General features: G+C 44.2%; 1 protein-coding gene across 1 annotated transcript in view; it reads right to left on the reverse strand.

Moving 5' to 3' along the window:
- Positions 1-19,030, reverse strand: part of CACNA1H (calcium voltage-gated channel subunit alpha1 H) — a 493,948-nt gene that overhangs the window by 82,496 nt on the left and 392,422 nt on the right. The window contains exons 11-14 of the mRNA XM_075010231.1: positions 11,511-11,662; positions 9,567-9,752; positions 7,149-7,266; positions 3,968-4,123 (exon numbers count right to left, since the gene is read on the reverse strand). Of these exons, the coding sequence (XP_074866332.1) occupies positions 3,968-4,123; positions 7,149-7,266; positions 9,567-9,752; positions 11,511-11,662 (612 nt within the window). The remainder of the gene's footprint in view (positions 1-3,967; positions 4,124-7,148; positions 7,267-9,566; positions 9,753-11,510; positions 11,663-19,030) is intronic.

Below are 19,030 nucleotides of genomic sequence, written 5' to 3' on the forward strand. Positions count from 1 at the left end.
CCTTTGCTTGCTTTCTCTTGTTGAATGAAACAGTTTAGATGAAGCAGAAGTATACCTTCCCAAGAATACACACACAGAATCATAGAATCATAGTTAAAAATGTTCCCGTGCAGATGGCTAACAAAAACACTGATTCCCCACCCCCCCGATTCTTCCCAACTAGCTAGTGAATAATTCCCAGTCCATTCCCAGTGACATATTCCATTGATTGTCTTTTTTCATCAATGACAACAAATTGCAGTAATTTCCTTATCAAAGACAAGGTCACTAGGGTTCAGCACATTGGGATTAAAGGGTACTAATGGAATAGCAATAGGGTAGCTGATGACAAAGTTGAATGGGCCTCTCTCCTGCCTGTCTGGCTACGGAGCATGAATGCGGACTTGCATGTGGAGGTGCAGGGGAAAAGGTGAAAAGTACAAAGTATGAACATCTGTATCTGCCTGCCAGCATCAGAGAGATGAGTCCAGTCTCCACTCCTAGCGGAATACAGAAGAGCACTGCGCAGCAGACATCTGGATTTCAATTAGCTGTTACCTTTTGGCACAGCCTGTGCATTTTATCTGGAATGTTTATGACCTACTGTCTCTGAAACCTGCTGAAGATCAAAAGGCTGGCCCTGGTGCCACTTCCCCAGCATACACAGCTGGCACGTATATTCAGCTTTTTTACACTAGTCTCAAGTGTCTTCTCCCAGGGCTGAGAAACACTGATGGACCAGGACCAGGAGCTTCCAAAGCAGAACAAGCCATAAAATAACATGAAATTATGGGCAACTTTGCACGAATGACCCAAGGTGAAGGCAAACACAGGTACATACAAACACAAATTCTACCTATTGTAATATATTTAGAGCTGCTTAGGACCTTGTGGTAGAAGCAAAAGACAAAACTTAGATACCTCAGCTCCGAAAAAGAATAGGTTCATTCTTCTTGAATTAAATGAGTCATTACAAATACAGGGCTCATGACAGACATTTGAGCTATTCTGATTCTATCTTATGGTGGTCAGTGACACAAACGCATACCAGTCTTATTAACTGTATTCCCATCACATCTAGAAACCCTGGATGCTACTGTGCAGGGCCTATACAAACAGAACAAGACGACAAGCTAGGTACCCAGTCCCTTTTCGTATATTACACTCCCAACTTAAAACATAATCAAGCTATGGGAAAGTCTATACTGAAACTTTCATTCATTCCTATTTGGTTGTTAACCTCTGAAACCTAATAATAGATGTTTAGTGTAGAATGTTATTAACTGTGCCTCCATGGGTCATTTTAGCCATAGTATTCAGCTAATGTGTTCAGCCAATTATCTCATACCTTCTTAGGTGCCCAGAACACAAACTATCCTCTACCAGCTGCCAGCATTGAAGCCCTCATCAGCTGACTATTTTGATGATGTAGCTATCAATGTAAAAATCTGTAGCATGCTGAAAACTGATAATATGGGGAACAGGCTCAAATAAATGGAGTTTAATATAAAAATAAACACCACCAGTGCTACTGCATTGATTGAGTTATTTGTTCTTATGTTTCATTCATGAAAAGCTACTGTTCAAAAATGAATATGGATCTGCCTCAGACTTGCCAGCCGGTTGTATCAGAGTCCAGACAGTTTTCAACGGGCTTTGGGTCCAGCATTGTGCACGTCATGTGTGGCTTCAAAGACAGCTGGCAAAACTCCACACTGCTTGGACGCATCAGCATAGCCAATCCAATTAGCACGAGCATGGTAATTTCTTCTTTGTGGGTTGATCTCGCTTCTACTGAAGTCCATGGCAAAATTTCCATGGACTTTAATACAAGCAGGATTGTGTCTATTGTACCCAGAGGCAAGGATGTAAAGAGCTGTAGAATCCCCAGCAAAGTGCATGCATCCCACAGATCTGAGAAAGCTGCTCTGCCGGTCCAGGACTAACCCACAAAGATCAGATAATTTTCAAACTAGGGCTCTGTTTCAACTGTTTCTATTAATTTGCTTGTCCTGGTATTTATCAGGAAGCTGGCAACGGACATTTTAATAACGGAAACGATACGGATCATCTTACAGGGGATACATGTAGTGGTCACTGTTTTAGGAGAAGGGTGTTTCTGCTGCATGAGTATTTCAATGGTACTTCATAGTGAACCACCAAAATTTGCTGTAGTATAACACGCTATAGTGCAAGCACAATAAATACAAAAATGACAAGATATCTGGGGACAAGATAAAAAGTAATCAAAATTAATTAACAAATAGAGAAAATATTTTCTTTTCTCCTCCTCACCCTGAGAATTTAGAGAATAAAAATTGAAAACAGTCCTCATTTTGTTTTTGAATTCCCACGTGCCTAGTGCTGGTTTAATATTCCAAAGTGCTAAAACAGCCTCCCTGGCCTGGCTGGGAATAAAACCAAACCAAACCAACCCCCTGCCCAAAATTAAAAACTTTGATTCAAGTGTTTTGAATTGTTATTTTCAACTGGAACTGAGGCTGGATGATTCATGTCCATACCCTGACTTCACAAAAGCTTCTCGATAAATATACTGAACCAAAAAAGGGATCATAATTCTCATTTTTTGAAAAAAGGCTACACATGGATCTGTCCTGTTCCAAAAGTAAGAACAGGACAAAGGCTGGCTAGGTGAGTGGCTTCCAGGATTGATATCTGGGAAGTTCTCAAAGCAGACTGAGAAACAGTCATTCCTTTACTGGCAGTTGTACCATTACCATGTCCCCTGGTGGCGTGCACTGTTATGGCATGGTGAAAAGTCTCAGAAGGCAGCCACTTTAGTCTGTTTCTGTAAAAACAAGGAGCACCTTAGAGACAAACAGATACATATCAGGGCATAAACTTTCTTGGGTAAAACCCATTTCATCAGATCAACTGGAGTAGAGATCCAAAGGCAGGTACGTATATAAGAAAATTATTGCAAAAGAAAGACAATACTATCCATTGCAAATCACTGTAATCAGTCAGGGTGACTGTGACCATTCAATGTAACTGATGTGGAGACATGAACAGGAAGGTTTATGCCCTAATAAATCTGTTAACGCCTAAGGTGTTACAGGACTCCCCGCTGGTTTTACTATTACAGGATTCATTTGTTGAGGATTGGGGGTACATAAGAACTGTCATATTGGATCAGACCAGTGGTCCTGTCTATGTTATTTTCCACTAGAGAATGTAGGTTCATACTCATGGGACAGGCTCACACTGTGCTGGTGTGTCCTATTTTGAACACGCTCGCTCGACGCGTGCTAGTGCCAGTATGTCTCCTCAGGGTGGGAATCTACCTCCCCAACTCCCAGTGCAGACACATCTGTGCTCGAGCTGCCAGTGTAAATTCCAGCACGAGGACAACCCTGCAGTAGCATGCCAAGAATGAGCACAGTCACAGTCACAGAAGCAGTCAGCTGCCCAAGTCCAGGCTTTGTGGGATCACACTTGGGGCAATTCAGTGTACATCTCCAGCAGAGACTGTAGACATACGCCTAGTGACTTGTCCAGGATCACACTGGTAGTCTGGTGGAGATTGGTCTTGTGAATACTAAGCCAGTGATCTAATGACTGGGCCATCCTACCAGGGATGGAATCATCAGGGAGCACCATGCAACCCAAGAGCACTTCACTGCAAGCCTTATCACTCCCACAGTGCTTAGACCACGTCCAGCCCAGGACTTACGCTGGTAGAACTATGTCAGTAACTCTCCCCGTCTCCAACTAGCCAACACAGCTATATCTGCTTTGAAGGGTAGACCTTCCCATGAGCATTGGTTTGTCTTGTATGTGCTGGTGAGATATACTGGTGAGTCTGGAAGATCTGTTAACTGTTGCAGTCCTGGGAGGGTTGTTTAGAGATAAGCTGCACTTCCCCTACAGATGAAATGTTCATGGAGGTCATGAGGCTGAACCCCTCACCCATCCCCTGCATGCGGCTGCCAGCTCTCTGCCCCTCCCCTCTGTTCAGCCCCTTTACCTCTGCCTGGAAGCCTTCTACCAGGATGGCAACAAGGAGGTTGAAGAGTACGTAATTGCCGAAGGTCATCAGGGCCACAAAATAGAGTGCTGCCCAAGAGGAGGTGGAGGCCATGCCATTATAGAGCACCACGTTCCAGTCTTCCTGGGTGAGGATCTGCGTGGGGTGAGAAGGAAAAGCTTTCCCATTACCCACTCTGCTTGTCAGGAGCAGCTGATTTGACATGCACATTGAATTCCTGATTTATCCCTTCCTCTTTTCCAGAGGCAGCATCCACTCTCCTTTCTTATTGGCTGGAGATTGATCAGAGGAGACAACTAAGGACTTTGTAATATAGATCTCAGCACCCAAGTTAGATCTCCGAGATTGTCTTTTACACTGGCTCCCTTTTCAGCTCACTTAGGCTATGTCTATGCTAGACATAGCAGTCGACTGCTGATACGCAACTTTAGCTATGCCAATTGCATAGCTAAAATCAACTTATCAGAAGTTAACTGCTATGGCTGTCTACACGGAAGAAGGTCGATAGGAGTGTTTCTCCCATCAACCTTCCTTAATTCTTGCCGCTCGCAAGGAATTCCAGGGTTGACATTGACACCAGAAAGTGCCATTTTGCACATGCGCAAAACAAAACCTTGAATGATCAACCCTGAGCAGATCAATCTTCCGCAGTAGTGTGGAAATGGGCTTTAGGCCTGGGAACAAAGTCCATCCCAGATACACAATTCTCGGTATGCCATTAGTGCAGCTAGAATCGAAATATCAGAATTGACTTTCTGTCCTAGTATAGACTGGGGTTCTTTGGGCTTGCACCGACATCCCTTACTCCACGCAACAGCATACAGCACCAGGGTCAATGGCCAAGCCCAGAGAGACCAATTTTGCAGTCTTCACACACGCTGCAAAATTGAACTCCAAAGGATCGATTGTGGAGCCTTGAATGCTAGCTAAGTGGAGACATACCCTTTGTGGCATTGTTCTCCACAAGGGTTCAAATCTCTGCTCTGGAAACATATCAAGTGCTCCAGCAGTGAGTTCTACTTTGTGGTGGGGAAGTTCCCAAAAGGATTATGTGAACTCTGTGACAGGCTACCAGTCGATAGCCTGCCCTGGCACCCCTCATTATAGTGCCAAAGTTGGTCTTGCTTTTCAGGATCATACTTTCATCAGAATAGTTTTTCCTTTTATGAGTTAGCTGGAGCTAGAAAAAAACAGGTTTTCTTCTGTTATTGACACGAGGGATCTCCAGAAACTCAGGAAAGGCAACAGATGAGTTGTGGGAGAAAATAGATGATAAATTCGCTGGAAAACATATTTCCTTTGAAAAGAAAAGTCTGACCCTCAGAAGCCTTCCTGAAATTCATTCAGGCTATTCCTTGTCTGCCAATTTTCCCATAGCTGAAATACTCAGAGATTGAAAAAATAAAAAGAAACGATGGTTTCTTGACCTCTATTAATTCAGACTCAGTAACGGATATTCCCTTTCACACTGCTATAAAAGAGCAACAACCAGCTAGTGGTTGCTGCAGGGAAGGAGGGGACATATTGAGCTGTAATTAGCCCTGTTTCTCCCACTAAGGTTATGAGGGGGTGCATCCTGTTGAATCTATTTATGCACATGGCTTTAAATGGTAAAAAATAAAGACATGAGCCATGAGTGAAAAAGTATGAACCTCTCGGAAGTGATGTTTCCCCTGGCAGTGCATTAAAATCCATCTTAGTTTATAGAGAGGACAGCTAATATTCTGCATTATGGCGAGTCTGGTCTGTTTGCACATGGACTGCCACTTATTTAATATGGTGCACTTCCTCTGCACCGAGAATTCCTGCTTAACTTTCCTAAGCATGCCTCCATTACATGCATTAATACATCTGTTGGTGGTTGTAAGGGGGCTTTTAATACACTCACTCTGCTTCCATTATAAGGACTGATGTCTTCAGCAGAAAGACAGCTAAAGGTTATGGAGAGATACTTTCCTGGAACTAATTGCTTCCCGGCTCTGTTTTGAAACATATGAGTCATTCCAATGATACCTTAGATTTTGTCTATGTAGGAAAGTAGGCTAGACTTCATAGAGATTTTCCAGCCCTCTGCCTTGTGCTTCTTTTGTGTCAGTAACATTACCAATCCCGCCATCCTCATCTCAAATTCACTCTTCGCTCAGCCCGCACCTCCAAAATTTGCTGAGCTAGACTGACCTGAGGCAATCCATTCATTCCACAGTTTTAAAACACAGTCTTTTTAACAAGGGGATTTCATTGCTGGAGGAAGGCATTGGAACCGTTTCCTTGGAGACGGAACTCTTCTGTCTATTCATGGAACAGGTACAACACTGAGTGGTTTTGGAAGCCTCCTGCATAACGACCTATATGTCTCAAACTGACTTGTATAATGATGGCAACTGGGTAAAAAATTTCAGGGATTAAACATTTAAAAACACAGATTTGGGTCAACTGAAACATTAAATGAACTCGTGGTGAATTTGCTGAAATGTTTCAGTCAGGGATGAAAATTCCCCCAAAGTCAATATATCTTGTTTGTTTTACTTTTTATCTTGATGTTTCAGATATAAGGGAAAAAGCAAAAGGTTTGAAAAAAAAGACCCGATATGTTTCAAACTATTTTGTTTCAGGTCAAACGGTTTTGCACACCCAGAAATTTTTTCCTGCTTTTCAGTTTAATCAAAACTGAAACAAGAAAATCTGTCATATGCACAAGTCTTTAGCCTTTGCTAAGAAGTAAGAGCATTATAATGGTGGGTTTTGTTACAAGGGAATCTGTCCACGTAGGCTGTGTCTACACAACAGCCTAACTTCGAAGTAATTATGCAAATTGCACAGCTTGTTTTGAATTTATTTGAAAAATAGGCTATTTGGGCATGTGGTGCTGTTTAAATGGTGCCACATGCAGAAATAAAATGCTACTTTGAGGCATCCCTGGAGTCCTCCTGCCATATCCTGAAATAGCGCCCATCATGTAGACAGCCTGAGACTAACTAATGGGGATTAATGGGGAAAAACTAAAACAAACCTCTTTCCTGTAAGTGTGCCCAATTAAATCTGTGATGCAATTTCAGTCTATAAATTCTATGGTTATTAGAATGAAGTTTTTTTTTTGAAAAAACAACAACATTTGCTTGCTTGACAGAGAATAAATCTCATTGCCCATCCCAGATCTTACCTGAAACACGGTCACAATGGCCCAGAGCAAGGAGTCAAAATTCTTCCTGTCCGGAACTGTGTCCCCTGAATCAGTTTTCAAGCTAAACTTGCATCCAAAAAGATGCATGCCGAGAATGCTGGAGACGGAAAGGAAGCAACACAGAAGACATCACTGCATAAGACACATGGCTTTAGGGAGCATCTTAGTGCTTTTGGGGGGTGCATTTCTTTTCGGGCATTTTCTCTCTGTTCCTGCAGGCAGGTAATGAGATCTCCGTAGGCGGAGACACCAACTACAAGACTCAGAGCATGCAATGAGACAGTCTTTTAATGAGGTGAAAGCAGAATAGCATGTCTTAAATATAACTTTTGTCCATACATTCTTGCATTGACTCCCTAGCGAGCTGCCACCAAATGTTCTGGTTCTTGAGGTTCTACTTGCCATTTCAGTCTATATGCCTACAGATGACCCTCCATTTAAGAGCATTATGACCACTGGGCTCCCATCAACACAACGGTAACCCTAACGGGTGAGTTTTCTATATCTGATTCAGCCTTTGGTCAGCTCTACACTAGGGGAGAAAGTCAACCTAAGATATGCAACTTCAGCTATGAGAATAGCATAGCTGGAGTCAATGTAACTTACGCTGACTTACTCCACTGTCCCCACGATGAAAGGTCTATAGAAGAAACTTGTGACAATGAGGAATATCAGGGTCGATAAGGGCCCATCAGCATTTGAGTTAGCATGTCTCTACTAGACACTCTAAATAAAACTCTGAAAGCTCAATCTCTGCAGCATTGATGCAGTATTAAGTGTAGACTTATTCTTTGATTGTGAATGGATGTTACTGGTCCAAGGAATTAGGGCTGATGTGGCCAAAGACTCTTTGGACAATCAAACTCCAGTAGCCAATTCGAAGAATTTCTGGAAAGGACTGTGGGTGCTACTTTTTGCTCATTATATAGGACTCAGTCAAGAAGTGGCTACCTTTGCTACATTTGAGTGTGACAAAGAACATTTGGCCTGTCACAGCTCAGGCCAACCGGCTCCCCTGGATTTACCCACTGACGGATCCTCTAGAAGAGTGGACCCTAATGCTAATGTGAGCTCTTCCAGGAACTTGAGAGAGTAGTTCAGTCTTCATGACCCATTCAGTCTTTGTTCTCTTTGCTGACACTACCAACAAGGCAGCCAGTTAGCGGCAGCTGCAATGATGGCTCTTCTCCCACTTTTGGGATTCTTACATCAAAGCAGTGTAATGGATAAATGGTCAGGAACTATTCTGTCCGACACAAGCATGACAAATACACAATGTGAATGACATCAAACAGAAAAAAGAAAACAGCTTGGAATTACATAATCATGGGGAAACATTAAGAACACTTCAGCCATTTACTTAAACTGCTTGTGCTTTCTGAGTATTTAATAAAAAATACTGTCTAGCCTTGGGACAAATTTTCAGCGCTTACACTGACGCCAGTGGGACCAAATCCATGGAAACATGCCACTTTGAACCATCTGAGAATCTGGACTGTTATTTCTTAAGTTTTCTGTTTAAATGGACATACAGTCCCATAGAGTTTCTGGAAAGTAACTTTTGGGGCTACACATAGTTGTCCACTACCAAATTAATCAAGGTCAACAATGCCTTTCATTTGGGCTATTACATAGTGACCCCTGGTATACTTTACAAGGCTGGGTAAAAGAAAATATCCAACCCCTCCCAAAAAAAACCCCATCAGGTCAACTGGCCACTTTGCTCCACTCTCCCTCCATAGCTGTGCTTTCTTTTCTGGATCAGGTTTCAACTGGAGTGACTTCAGTCGGAGTAAAACACAGAACGTGGGGCTGCAGAGCTGACAACGAGCTGCATGCTGTATTACCACCCCTCTGAAACAGTCTCTTGCAGTCTAGTGTAAAAAAAAGTAACTCCTCGGCCTCATCCTTCCTCCCTCTGAAATGTGATGCCATCGAGTTCCATTTGTGGACAACTTACTGGGTCATAGGTGTTGGAAGAGGGGGGTGCATGGGGAGAAAGGGGTGATGCAGGGGTGGGGCCTGAGGAGATGAGGGAGGGTGGGGGCAGTATCTCCTGGGTGGGGTGGAATAAGAGGGTTTGGAGCCACAGGTTGGATGCTGGTGGCATCCCCACTTTAGAAAGCTTCTGCCACTCCTGTCTTGTGCCTCTCAGGAGCTCTGCAGTGATTGCTTTTCTATTGCATTCCTCATTTGTCTATAGAATCACAAGGATTGCATGGAACACTGAGACCTCCAAGAGGTGAATTATCTGTGGAATCTCTGCCTGTCCGCCTATTGAGCACACTTCTGTCACCTAGGCTGCATAGCAAACATGCTCTATTGTCATTCTAACTTACATATCATTTAAGCAAGCCAAACAATTAATCCAGGCAGAAAAGCAGCAGCCGCTGGTACCTGAAAATAAAGATGAAGAGCATGAGCAGCATGCAGAAGGTGGCCACGTTATCCATCGTCTTCATCAGGACCACCAGCTGGCGGCGAAGGGCAGGCATGAAGCGTACCAGCTTGAGGACCCTGAGCAGTCGAAAAGTTCTTAGCACAGAAAGGCCTCCATCAGATTGGCCAATGATCTCCCAGACGCTATGGGAGCACAAGAGGGAAAACAAGAAACTCACTGACCTCGTCCGACTTGTAGTTTGATGTACAGTACCACAAAACCCACAGCTAACTGGATTGTGGGTAGCACACAGAGTGTCTGGCTCACCTTGCGACCTGAGAGCAGAAAGGGCTGGAGGAAGAGATGGGACTTACAAAGGTCATGTGTGTGTAATGTGGGGAGGTCGATTTGCATATTTGCCTCCGTGGCCCTGTATCCTTTTTGACCTTGGAATGACCTCAGAATTAGCCACCTTCAAAATATATGCTTAATCTATTTCCTTGATAGGCAGTATTGTCATGAGTGACCTCCTTGTTTTCCACGGCATCTCATAAAATCAAAGAATCCTGGGGCTGGAAGGGACCTCATGAGGTCATCGAGTCCAGCCCCCTGCCTAAAGCAGGATCAACCCTAACTAACTCATCCTAGCCAGGACTTTGTCAAGCTGGGACTTAAAAACCTCGAGGGATGGAGATTCCGCCACCTTTCTCGGTTGCACATTCCAGAGCTTCACCACCCTCCTGGGGAAATAGTTTTTCCTAGTATCCAACATATACCCTTCCCTCTGTAACTTTAGACCACTGCTCCTTGTTCTACCATCAGTCACTACTGAGAACAGCCTCTTTCCATCCTCTTTAGAGGCTCCTGTCAGGAAGTTGAAGGCCGCTATCAAATCACCCCTCACTCTTCTCTTGCGCAGACTAAATAAGCCCAGATCCCTCAGCCTCTCTTCATAGGTCCTGTGCTCCAGCTCCCTCATTGTTTCTGTTGCTCTCTGCTGGACCTGCTCCATCTACCGATAAATGACAGTAGAATTCTCTGTGCACCGTTGATCTTCTGGACCATTGCAAATCAGAGATGGCCTCCAGCCACAAAATGTAGATCAGGATTTTGGAAAGCCCTAAAATTCCAGAGGGTTCAAACACATAGGAGGTTGAGTTCTGATTATTATTATAAATCCAGGTCAGGTGCAAAATTGGATTCGGAGTTTGAACAATCTCAGGGTTTGGATTAGCGTGGATCTGGGACATTGGTCTGCGCCCTTGCTAATATTATGACTTATTTCAACTCCATCAGTTGATGTAAAACAGCAGCATCACGTCATGGCACTATGCTAATTTATACCTGCTGAGGATCTGGCCTGACCCTTTTCGCTTTTAAATTAGAGAGTGACTTTAGCAGAGACAAATCCCAGGGGATGACTGGTACTGCCCAAGCTGCTACAGCATGGACAGATGCAGAAGATGCCTTTCCCATGCATAAGTATCAGCATAACCCACCCCAGACCTGTTACACCCCTACCAGTTGCTATTAGATGTTGGGATCCCTTTGCAGGGGACACCACACCCATTGCCTATTTCATCTCACTCTCTCACAGGGTTGCCCTGTTCTTGCCTTTCCAGGTCACATATTCATGCATTCACTCTGGAAAAAAACATAAGCATGGCTCCAATTTGTGCAGCTACAGTTCTTTTCCCAGAACTAGCTCTGCTGGGTTTCAATGGAAAATTCACCATGTTGCCAAATGTGCGGTGTAAATATCGCTCCTCATCTGTCATGTCTCTTACATTTGGACTGGACTTCTAACAAGATACCCCTAAAAGGCCAAGATGACATTAATCCCACTGAGTTCTAAACACTAACCCACATCACTCATCCCCCCTGCATGGCATGAATTGTCTACGGTCTTCTGGAGCTACTTGGAGGCAAATGGTTGGAAATATCATGCAGCGTGCAGTGACCTGATGATGACTATGATCCCGTCGAAGATGTTGTATGGGTTCTTGATGTAACCGAAGATACCAAAGGCAAGGAGCTTGAGGACCATCTCCAGGGCAAACATGCTGGTGAAGACAATGTTACTGATCTCCAAAGCGTTGGTCAGTTCGTCAGGCTATGAGACATAAAGACACATAGTCAAGTGGATACATACGAAGAAACACTGAGTTAATTTTAAATTCCACATGGTAAGTGGACTCATTTCCTCCAGGAATTTATTGCACTTTTTCACTTAGCACATAATAAATCTCTATGCACAGAGCTCTCCTTACCCATATGCAGAACATGTAGCTGTGTACGCACCCATAAATCTGGGACAGCACTGGGTCATAATGTCCACCAACTCACCACTTCCTATCCATATTCTACAGCTTTTGCAGCCTGGTGAGTCTCCAGCTGCATCTACCCTACCAGATAAAATCGAATTTAAAGCAGTTAGCGTGATTTAACCACGTGACTGTCTTCACTGTAAAGACCATTAGCTCCATTTTGGGTGCAGTAATCTCAAAACTATGAAATGGCAGCTACCTGATGAGTGTAGCGCCAAGCTCGAATTCAGAAGTTCAATTAAGGGCCAATGTGGAAGTGCTGCGTCTTAAAAGCTCCAGAGCTGTCCTGTATGTAACCCACAATGCCCCTCTCACTGCTCCGCTCTGTCTGCTGTTCTCCAGTGACAGGAAGAGCCCGAATTTCCAAGCGGGAGCAGCGAGCCTTTAGCTGTGGGTTCATGTGAGCATGACAGCCTGAGAAATGGCTTTTTTCTTCCTATGCTGTTAGTGGTGTGTGTGCACCTACCCATTCAAATAGCCCCTGCGGGGAGTTTGCGGCTCTGTCTGTACACTTGCTATTTTTTCGGTGCTGCCTGGAGCCAGCCCCTGCCCAGCTGTACCACCGTACCATGTGTCAACAAGGTGGTGCTGGGGGTTGTGCTTGCATAACATGCTGAGAAACTTCTCCTCAGTGGTTTACACTTGTGTGCGAACCCCCTTCCCTCCCCAACACAGTCTGGGTCCTTCCCAAGCTCAACCACATCACTTGGTAGCCCCCAACCCAACCCAATAAAAGGATGTGCCCGCCGTTCGGTGCTGACCATGCTGCCAGTCGCGCACTTAGGGCTCCAAGGGTGGGAAAGATATTCTGGGCTTTGCTGCCGCTGTGCAGAAGTCTCCCCGGTGGCTACGGGGCTTGCTGCTGCCAGGGAAGGACCACCTCAACTGTCCCTTCCCCTAGCCCACCCCCCCCGCCCATACCATTGTTTGCTGCCACTGTGAGGAAACCAAAAATTATTGTTTTCCTGCACTTTTCTAGCCTCTTTCTTCTAACTTTATAAAACAGTCCAGGACCCTGCATTAAGACTCTCCCCAACATCAATATGGCGTACGGGAAAACCAAAAATTCTTTCTTCCTACATTCCTCTCAATGTAAGAAACATTCCAGACCCCAGCATTATTTTCAGGGATTCCCATTTCTGCCATGATGGGAGGTGGATATTCAGTAGATGGCCAGTTGAGAAAACAGTCATCGCATGGAAGCCTTATAGTGCACTGGAAAGCCAAATACCCTTTCCAGTAACAACGTAACCAACGGGGGAAACCAAAAATTCTTTCTTCCTACATTCCTTTCAAATTAAAAAACACTCTGGGCCCCTGCATTATCTTCAGGAATCTCATGCATGCAATCATCAGTGGATGGCCATTTGAGAACACAGTCGCTGCACCCGTGTTGGCAATGTAACAAGGGGGGAAACCAAAAATTCTTTCTTCTAAATTTGGGGTCTTTGCAGATGAAAATGCAACGGGGGAAGACGACATCAAGACCAGCGAGCATACCCAGAATGCTATGGGGATGAGAGAGCTGTGGGATAGCTTCCCACAATGCACTACTGCAACAGTCGACGTTAGCCAGGGCGTGTGTGGCAGCAATGACTCAACTTTGTGGGGAGCATGGTGTGAAGTGAGGATGGTCAAAATTGAACCTATAAATTAGAAAATTGATATAAATAAATTTGATTTTATCTTGTAGTTTAGACGTAGTTTCCCTCTAGAGAGGATTTAGTTAAAAGGGAATAAGTCTGCCAGACCTAATAGCTGGACACTGAACTTGCGAAAGAGCCATTCAAGTGGTAATGAAGCCATTTGACAGGCATTTACTGTCAATTTCTGTATTTACTTGTATTTATTGTATTTCTATATTTATTGGCTATGGTCTGAAGAAGTGGGTCTGTCCCACAAAAGCTCACCTAATAAATTATTTTGTTAGTCTTTAAAGTGCTACTTGACTGCTTTTTTGTTTTGTATTTACTTTGTTAGTCAACAGGACAGTAGTTTAATATTTGCTTTAAAATATTTCATTAGTGTGTTGCTGAAGATTATAAAATCATATCCCTCCCCTCCTCTGCCCGCATTAGCTGCCATTGGGCACAGGAGCACCAGTTTAATAGTACTGTGTAGAGCCCCACAAACCCTGAGTATCAGAGAGGCAGCTCAGTTAGTTTGTAGCTTCAGAAACAACAAGTAGTCCTGTGGCACCTTATAGACTAACAGATGTTTTGGAGCATAAGCTTTCATGGGCAAAGACCCGCTTTGTCAGATGCATCTAATGAAGTGGGTCTTTGCCCATGAAAGCTTACAAACCCTGAGGACCACTCTGTCGTTGCAAATCCATACATCTCGGCCGAAAGGAGGTGGTTGACACTTGTAGAATGGGGTTTGCCCCCTGGAAAGCAGTGACTGAGAAAAGTGAACCAGCTGTTCAACCTGCGCTGACAACGTGACTCCAGTAAAAAGAACTAACACCACCCAATGATGGATAAAGAGTAGTGAGTATGGAAAGGAAGGTTATTCAGTGGTGGTGACTACTGCATGCTCTTCTGGCTGTCCATGTTTCAAAAAGTATGTTAAAATTGGGGAGGGCACAGAAAAGAGAGAAGCAGAGCATGAGAACCAAGAGAACCCATGAGGTCTTTTAATGGAACAAATGCCCATTTCTGTAGCATCCACAGGAATGACACTCGTGTCTCATCTTAACACAATCTTTTAGGTACTGCACTAAAATGAAGCATTCAGGCAAGCAGTCAGCAGCTTTGTAGGACGTGCTTAGCCAGCCTAGAGGTCTCTTTGCAACGCACTAAATGCCCCGAGTCCACGCACTTTCAGCCACATTATTCTGAAAATATATTTATTGTTCAAGTCAATTAGCCACACTCAGCTGGCGAAATAACCATCTACGGCTAGTGGCTAGCGGCTAGCATGTTAGACGCCATGGCTTTGAGCGTAAGGTGGGCTTTTCAAAAGCACCTAAGAGAGTTAACAAGAACCAATGCCACTGAAAGTCAGTGGAAACTGTGTTTGTAGCTAGCTTTGAAAATGCCACATTAAAAATCTAGGAGGTTTCTTTGTGGGGTTTCTCTGTTTAGATTGATTCAAAATACTGGTCAGAAACCTAGTGGGATTCTTTCTAGGATGTCCTGATTATAGCCCTAATTTAACGCCCGTGAAAGCCAATGGGAAGAACTCCATTCAATCGAAAAGAAGCTGGAACAGAGCTTGTGTGTGACCTCAGATCCAAGATATGGAAAACTGACCTTCCCAAAGAAATCAACACTCGCTCCAAGTTACAGCCTTTAGCGTGAAAACTTTACAAGATCCTCTCTCTGAATGTAATAAAAATAAGGAGCCATGTTAGATTTTCTCACCGGAGTTCAAACAAATCATTCAAGGAACTGCAGCATACATGTCTAGAGCTAAATACCAGTGGCTTTGCAAAAGAAAATGAACTCTTTTCCATTTCCTCAGAGCAACAGTGTTGTCTGAGAAAAGGGGCTATTTTCATATCCAACTCCTCTCCTGTCTGGTAAGAGCTTCTTTTATTTTTCATGGTGAATAGTCTCAGAGAGGTAGCCATGGTAGTCTGTACTTTCACAAAACAAGAGGCCCTGTAGCACCTTAAAGACTGACAATATTATTTATTAGGTGATGAGCTTTTGTTGGTCTTTAAGGTGCTATATGACTGCTTTTTGGTTTTATTTTTCACAGTATGTTAACCGTTAGGAAGCACCAGAGGTATTTATAGCATTAGCTGAACTTCCAAAGAGATGCTTCTTGCCCCATAGAAAGGGCAGGCTGAATGCCATGCACTGTACATCAAATACTAGGAAACAGCCAGGAACGGCAGGGGTTAACTTATATTCACTGACACCCCACCTAAGCTGGTTATACCATCGGGTTGCTGCAAATTAACGCCAGAACAACTTATCAAGAGCCATGGTGGATTTAAAGGGCCTGCAGGTGTTGCAGTAGCAGCTGAGAGGCCTGGGGCCCTTCCAGGGCAGCTACCCCCTTTGTTCCCCACTCCCTCCCGTTGACAGGCCTACAGATGGGCTGTCATGACAAGCTCTCATCCCGGCTGAGCTCCTACCGCCAGCGTACGTTTGCAGTGAAGCCAGACCTTCCGAGACCATTAGGTTTGTCACACTGGGTCAGACCATTGATCCGAGCCAGTCTGCTGCAGCAGCAGGAGGTGAAAACCCTCTGTAATTTCATAAACGTGTGAGCTCCACGCCAATCCTTTCAGAACATCAAGTGACACGTACCAGCTTGAGACTGGTCACAACTTGCTATCTGCAAGCGTTAGAAGTCACAGCATTATCCAGCCAAACTGCACATCTGGCCTCTTGCAGAAATTGAGCCCCCTGTCCAACACCTGCAGAGAAAACTATGCACATGCCCAGGTGTTGGTTAAATCATATCAACCCTTAAGCACGTCTCCTCAGCTCCTTAGGGCACATGTGTTTGGTTAACTATTGCTCAGTTAAAAACAACAAGGAGTCCTGTGGAACCTCATAGACTAACAGATATTTTAGAGCAGAAGCTTTCGTGGGCAAAGACCCGATTCGTCAGACGCAAAACATTTTGATTGACCCAAGCAGAAAAGTGTTTTTTTTTGTCAATTCCTAAAATTTTTTGAGCTTGGCTTTTTGCCCTGATTTGGGAGAAGATGGTTTTTTGAAATAATTTCAATAATTTATGTCGGACATGAAAATTCATCTTCCGCAGCCCTGACCTACTGTATTTTCAAAATGTTCCTCAAAAGAGGTGGTTCATGTCTAAGGGTAAGTTTACACAGCAAAGTTATTTCGGAATAACGGCCACAATTCTGACATACCTTTGTGAGAATCCACACTGCAAAACTGCTATTTTGAAATAGCAGATGACTTATTTCGAATTCTGTAAACCTCATTCCATGAGGAATAGCTTAATCCGAAATAACAGTGCTGTGTAGACACAGAACACTGGTTGCATGTGCCTATCTGTCATATGCTTCCAGGGCTCTAATCCAAGGCTCTATTGTGTGTGGACACACTATTTTGGAATAAGTTTTGCTTCTTTTGGGGCTTCCCAGTAGTGTGTATGCATTATTCTGGAATAGCTTAGTCTGGAATAACAACTCTGGACTAAGCTATTCTGGAATACCTGTGTAGTGTAGACATAACTGCAGGCTATGGCTACGCTACAGTTGCTTCTCCGGGATACAAATGTGTCCTGAAATGGAAACTCTCTGGCTAAACACCACTCTTGAAATAGCACTGCTATTCAAGTGCAGTATTCTGGTTCCAGTACCGTGGTTCCAGTATGCATCGTCTTAAAGAGTACCCCAATTCTGGTACCCCTTGTCAAACTTCAAAATAGTTGCTTATTTCAAACTTTGTGGCCGTGTCTACACTAGCCCAAAACTTCGAAATGGCCACACAAATGGCCATTTCGAAGTTTACTAATGAAGCGCTGAAATACATATTCAGCACCTCATTAGCATGCAGGCGGCCACAGCACTTCGAAATTGACGCAGCTCATCCAGACGGGGCTCCTTTTCGAAAGGACCCTGGCTACTTCGAAGTCCTCTTATTCCCATCTGCTCATAGGAATAAAGGGACTTCAAAGTAGCTGGCGTCCTTTTGAAAAGGAGCCCCGTCTGGACGAACCGCGCGGTGGCAAGCCGCGTCAATTTCGAAGTGCCGCGGCCACCTGCATGCTAATGAGGCGCTGAATATGTATTTCAGCGCTTCATTAGTAAACTTCAAAATGGCCATTTGCGTGGCCATTTCGAAGTTTTGGGCTAGTGTAGACATGGCCCAAGGTAACTTAGTGACAACTAAGTTATCCAGCTCTGCAATCTTCCAGACACTGGAAAAGGAAATGTGAAATGAGCGATACTCATCCTGGCCTCTAGGAGCACACCCTTTGAGGCTTTGCACACAGATCCCATGGACGTGTTGAATCAGAACACTTCTAACTAGGTCTTGCAAGTTCTCAGGTAGTGGAGTGGAACAAAGCAGCCCTTTGTGCATCCTGGGGTTACCATCTGGCTAGCATTTGTTTGGCCTGGCCTGGCTTTATTTATGGATTTGCCAGTTGCCAGAAAACTAATTTAATCTGCTGCGTTCACAAGATTTGCCTTACCCCCACAGCTGCCGTGTTCTTACCTCTTGCAGTTTAAGTGGTAACAAACCAAAGCTGTCAAAACTATTGCAGCTATCTGATCACCAACACACAGGTGCACTGTGCATTTGAGAGTGAGGGTTTGCAGTATCAATTTCACCTGGAGGGGTTTTCTCTCTAGATGGGGGTGTGATGGGCTTGCCTGTGTGGTTGTGTGTGTGTGTGTACACCTGTGTGCAGTGGGTGAGGCACCAGGTTTTTTGCACTTCAAAGGTGGTAACTCTAATGCACCATGACCCATGCACAGAGGTACCTGGGATGCTAGCCAAATACCCTGCAATGGTCAGGGGAGGATTAAGAACAGGCGGGGACCTGGGACAATACACTCACAAGGAGCCCCCAAAATACAGTAAAATATTAACGCAATGTCATTATTTATAAAAATAGTTGTACTGAGTCAGACCAAAGATCCACCTAGTCCAGTGTCTTCTGAGCGGCCAAAGCCAGATGCCCCAGAGAGAGTGAACAGATCAGATGATCATCGAGTGACCCTTTCTCGTCATCCATTTCCAGCTTCTGACAAACAGAGGCCAGGGACATCATCCCTACCCCCTGCTTAACAGTCAGGGATGGACCCATCCTCCATGAATTTATCTAGCTCCTTTTTAAACCCTGTTAAAGTCCTGGTCTTCAAACCACCAAGTCCTGGTCTTCACAATATGCTTTAAAATCTATTCACCCTTATTAATACTCACGATACATAATAAAATTAAACTTCAGTTAATTTTAAGGTAAGTCTGACGGGACACGTTTCCTTTGTTCATTAAAGCAAATTGTTTAAACCACAGGGAGTTATGCAGCCTTGGCTCTCCTCACCCCTGGGGGTCCTGGGGAAACTACCTTATGTTAATCCACCATTGGGAATGGTTGAGATCCATATAGTCAGGAAGGCGCAGAGGTGACAGTGGGACAGTTAGAAGGCCAGTGGCACCTTACAGACTCACGGATATTGTGGAGAATAAGCTTCCGTGGGTAAAGACCTGCTTCAT

The sequence above is a fragment of the Carettochelys insculpta genome, chromosome 16 (genome assembly GCF_033958435.1).
Source record: "Carettochelys insculpta isolate YL-2023 chromosome 16, ASM3395843v1, whole genome shotgun sequence".
Lineage (NCBI taxonomy): Eukaryota > Metazoa > Chordata > Testudines > Carettochelyidae > Carettochelys > Carettochelys insculpta.